Source organism: Neopelma chrysocephalum, unplaced genomic scaffold, assembly GCF_003984885.1.
Source record: "Neopelma chrysocephalum unplaced genomic scaffold, ASM398488v2 Primary Assembly neopelma1_96048, whole genome shotgun sequence".
In the NCBI taxonomy this organism is placed as follows: domain Eukaryota; kingdom Metazoa; phylum Chordata; class Aves; order Passeriformes; family Pipridae; genus Neopelma; species Neopelma chrysocephalum.
Window position 1 is genome coordinate 1 of NW_020924699.1, and position 4,975 is coordinate 4,975.

The 4,975-nt window shown below is 51.5% G+C and overlaps 1 protein-coding gene across 1 annotated transcript; it reads right to left on the reverse strand.

Annotated features, from left to right (window-relative positions):
* Positions 1 to 3,300: 3,300 nt before the first annotated feature.
* Positions 3,301 to 4,250, reverse strand: LOC113981087 (olfactory receptor 14J1-like). The gene is given in 2 exon segments (XM_027708327.1): positions 3,301 to 3,341; positions 3,344 to 4,250. Coding segments are annotated over 2 exon segments (948 nt in total).
* Positions 4,251 to 4,975: the final 725 nt, after the last annotated feature.

Genomic DNA, 4,975 nt, shown 5'->3' on the forward strand with positions numbered 1-4,975 from the left:
AAGAGGGTTTTGGGGCTGGGTTAGGATTAAAGCTTGGCTTTTCATACTGGTAATGCAGGTTTGGGAATGGGGTGGGCATTAAAGGACAAATAAGAGTCAGGAGTTCTGGGTTTGGGCTTTTTCTGGCTTGGAATTAGAGCAGTGGATTCCTTTATTTAGAGGTGCAACACTTTTAGGTAGTGTTGGGGCTTGAGGTTACAAAGGGGATAAAGGCCTACCAGGACTGTTTGCACAGTCAGTGTTTCAGCACCCTCAGCATTCACTGACCTGTTTTTACCTCATCAAAATCTTTCCTCTCTCTTGGCCAAGCCCTTCTTTCTTTCCCCAATTATCTTATCCCTTTTGTCCCAGTTCCTCCTAACCTCCTCAGAACTTTCATCAGGATGGGCTCAGCTTTGTGATGATGCTGTGCAACCTCATGGAATCAAGGAGCCGCTGCAGAACCTCATGGAATTACGGGGCCATTGTGACCCTGGGGAAAGCCATGGAATCAAGAGGCCACTGGGACACTCCAGGGCCCCATGGAGCCAAAGGAACCCAGGGACAGTTGACAACCTCCTGAAATAAAGGAGCCATTGTGACACTGCAGAAACACATGGAATCAGGAGGCCATTGTGGCACTGCAGGGCCTCTTGGAAACCAAGAAACCCTGGGCCAGAGTGGAATTTAATGGAATCAAGAGGCCATTGTGACACTGGGGAACCTCATGGAACAAAAGGAATCCAGGGACACTGTGGGACTTCATGGAATCAAGGAGCAGTTGTAACACTGCATGGCCTTATGGATCCAAAGGAACACAGGGAAACTTTGGAATCTCATGAAACCAAGGGACATGTGGGGCCTCATGGAACAAAAGGAACCGTGAGACATTTTGGAAGCTCATGGAACAAAATGGCCATTGTGGCACTGCAGGGCCCCATGGAAACAAAGGATCACAAAGGACACTGAAATCTGGTGGAACCAAGGGGCCATTTTGACATGTGGGGCCTCATGGAATAAAAGGAACCCTGGAACCTTTTGGAACCTCATGGAACCAAGGGGTCATTGTGACACTGAGGAACCTCATGGACTCAAGGGGCCACTGTGACACTCCAGGGCTTCATGGAACCAAAGGAACCCTGAGACATTTCAGAGCCTCATGGAACCAAGGGGCCACTGTGCCTCCCCAGAACTCCATGGAATCAAGCAGAGTCGCTGTCTCCCCCCCGCCGCCGCATGGACCGGAGTCGCCGGCTCTGCCCCGCTTGGACACCTCTGGAGTCAGCGTGTTCTTGGGCAGCAAAACTTAGCTCAGACCAGAGAGTTTTTCACATTTTGCTTTGCCCCCTCTTTCCCCTGGTTTTGTTTTTTGTTCTTTGTTCATTCAGGGGGAAAATGGGGAAGGGAGGCACATGTGGATCCCTGTTTTTTTCTGTTTAGGAAAGGGAGTTGGGGCAGAGGGGGAGAGAAGAGGCAATTTCTCTCTCTGCTGTTGCTTTGAACTGTTCTGTTGGTATTGCTGGTTTTGCTGCTGTATTTCTTGTCAGTAAACTACTATTTTTTTCACTTATATCTCCTTGTATTTTGTCTCCCTGTATTGGTGAGGAATAAAAGAGTAGTGAATTCGTTTTATTGGAGTTCCCATCCCAGTATGTGTCTTTAAACCAGGACAGGTTGCTCAAGGGCTCCCTGAAATTTGGCATCATCCACAAAGGACTTGAAAACACATTTTGTCCCAATGTACAGAGAGATAATAAAGATGTTGTATAGTGGTGTTCAAGGGCTGGTCACTGAGGGATTTCACCAGGAAGTTGCTGCCAAGAGGACTTTGTACCATGGATTTTATTTGACACTCTTCATTCAGCCAACTTCCCACCCACCACATCTTCCTCTTCTTCAGTCCAGCTCTCACCAGTCTGGCTCTAAGAGAGCACAGGAGACCATGTCAAGGGCCTTGCTGAAGTCTGGGCACACAACATCCTCTTTTATTCCCTCCCACAGGGGTTCTGCAATCCCTGCCTTGTCCTTCCCATGCCTGGCAATGGCTGCAGCAGGACTTGCCAGATCCCCTTCCCTGCTGAACCTGAGCAGTCTGGAACTCTGCCAACCCTCCTTGCTGCCCTGTTTGCAGACTGCTTCCATGTCTGCCTTTGCCAAGGCCCCAGGAAGCTCTGGGATGGCTCTGGCCTTTTCAAGGGTTTGGGAGAGGTCTCCCAGTGACACTGCCCAGCCTTCCCAGTATCCCTGACACCAAAACCTTTTCAGTATCCCCACACTTCCAGAGGAGTGCCCAGGACACAATACAGGTTGTCCTGGTGGTTCTGGAGAACGAGAAGTGATTTCTTCCTCCAGGCCAACCCCTCCAATTGGATTTGAGTGCAGCTGAAAGGTTTCCTCAGCATTTTCCCAAGTGCTTCCCTACCCTGAAGGTTTGTGGCCATCAGGCTGGAGCTGAGGGGGTTGGGCAGGTGCCTGAGGAGGGTGTAGAACAAGGGCTGTGTCCAACTCTGCCAGGAGGGCTGTGCTGGGCAAGGATGAGGAGGCTGCAGAAAACAGTGGCCCTGGGGAGGTGAGAGCAGCAGGTGGAGAGACCTTGTGCCTGCCCATGCTGGGCAGGAGCTGCCCCAGGATGGCAGCTCTGAAGCACTCCCAGGATGTCCCTGTGGACAGGAGGGGAAGACTGGATCTGAAAATGAAACCTGGAAAGCAGAGAGCAGGAGTTCATGGTGTCAGTGCAGGAGAGTTCCAGCCCTGGAGCAAGGTCACAGAAGAAGTGACCCAGTCCATGCCCTGCCCTCAGAAGATCCCACAGCATCCTGGAGATGCTGGAAGGGAGCCCAGCTCTGCTTCACAAGTTCCCAGGGCCTGTCCCTGCCTGTGCTCCAAGGGCTTCCAGCCCCCAGGACTGTGCTCAGAGAGCACTCAGGCCTTACAGCCAGAAAGGGGCTCAGGAGGACAGTGTGGAAGTGGCAAGAGAGCAGCTCCCTGGCAGTGCTGCTGGGCTGGGATTCTTGTTCCCTTCCCGTTTGCCAATACACCCTGTCCTGCAGTGTTCTGTCCATTAGGAACATCTAAGAAGAAGAGTCTTGGACAAGGTAGGCACTGCAGGGATCTTTATTTTGTTTAAATACTCAGTGAGCACAATTCATCATTTATACAGTCTCAGTGTCAAAATCAAAAGGTGGACACTAAATTAGAAGGCAGACGCATAATAATATTTAATTGCACAGAAAGTTATTGCAAGAAGAACCCAATGACCTCCACGAAAAATCTGAGCAGGAAGGCTGGGCCATGAAGGAGTCCCATTCTGAATGCTACACACTAGAAAACAGGCACTTTATTGCTGCTGAAAAGCATCCAGTCATCATTTTTCTCAGGGCATCCTTGAGCTCCTGGTTCCTCAGGCTGTAGATGAGGGGGTTCAGTGCTGGAGGCACCACTGAGTACAGAACTGATAGTGCCAGATCCAGTGTTGGGGAGGAGATGGAGGGGGGTTTCAGGTAGGCAAATGCGGCAGTGCTGACAAAGACGGAGACCACGGTCAGGTGAGGGAGGCACGTGGAAAAGGCTTTGTGCCGTCCCTGCTCAGAGGGGATCCTCAGCACAGCCCTGAAGATCTGCACATAGGAAAAAGCAATGAAAACAAAACAACCGAACACTAAACAGGCAGTAACCAGTAAAAGACCAAGTTCCCTGAGGTAGGATTTGGAGCACGAGAGCTTGAGAATCTGAGGAACCTCACAGAAGAACTGGCCCAGGGCATTGCCCTGGCACAGGGGCAGGGAAAATGTATTGGCTGTGTGCAGCAGAGCAATGAGAAACCCAGCGGCCCAGGCAGCTGCTGCCATGTGGGCACAAGCTCTGCTGCCCAGGAGGGTCCCGTAGTGCAGGGGTTTGCAGATGGCAACGTAGCGGTCGTAGCACATGATGGTGAGGAGGGAAAACTCTGCTGTGATGAGGAACATAAAGGAAAAGACCTGAGCCACACATCCCATGTAGTAGATGGTTGTGATGTCCCAGAGGGAATTGTGCATGGCTTTGGGGACAGTGGTGCAGATGCAGCCCAGGTCTGTGAGGGAGAGGTTGAGCAGGAAGAAGCCCATGGGGGTGTGCAGGTGGTGGTCGCAGGCTACGGCGCTGAGGATGAGGCCGTTGGCCAGGAGGGCAGCCAGAGAGATGCCCAGGAAGAGCCAGAAGTGCAGGAGCTGCAGCTCCCGCCTGTCTGCAAATGCCAGGAGGAGGAACTGGAGCATGGAGCTGCTGTTGGACATGGGCTTCCCTTGCATATTAGTACTTGTCTGAGAAGAAAAAGGCAGTAACAAGTTATGATGGATGTCTCAGAAAAAAACCTATTCCAGTCCTCATGTAAACCCCTCAAATCAACTTTTCTCTCTCACAAAGAATCTGTGGCTGGTCCATTTTAGGAGCTCCGTTGAGTGCTGGCTATGAAAGCTCCAATGAGCAGGGGGCTCTGCTGATGCTCTGGAGGACTCAGTTCTGCTCTACAACAACAGATAAGTAGGAACTAGGAGTGATGTTTGATGAAATCCCCCCATGGTAATAAATACCTTCTCATCATTGTCACTCCCAATTCACCCCATTGCAGAGCAGAGATGTGGGCAGACTTTTTTGGTTTTTTTGCTTCCATTTGCCCCACCTGAGGAAGTGGAATTCCTAAGGCAGAAATCCTTAGCACTTATACTTCTGTCTATGAGACACTGTGTGGGTCTTGTGAGACACAGAGATCATCCCTTCCTGCAGTGTGGGGCAGACAGTCTGTCCATCAGCCCTGCTCTCAGCTGCCCAAGGCTGTCACCTCTCTGAGCTGGAGGGCAAAGGCACCCAGGTGTTCCCCTGAGGAGAAACTGGACCCTGCTGGGAGCTGGTGACTCCAGATCTCCAAACTCCTCATCCTGTCTCATCCCATCAAGGCAGATCTCAGCTCTGCCCTCCCAGCCAGGGGCACAGAGGGCTCATTCCAGCTACCTGCACACAC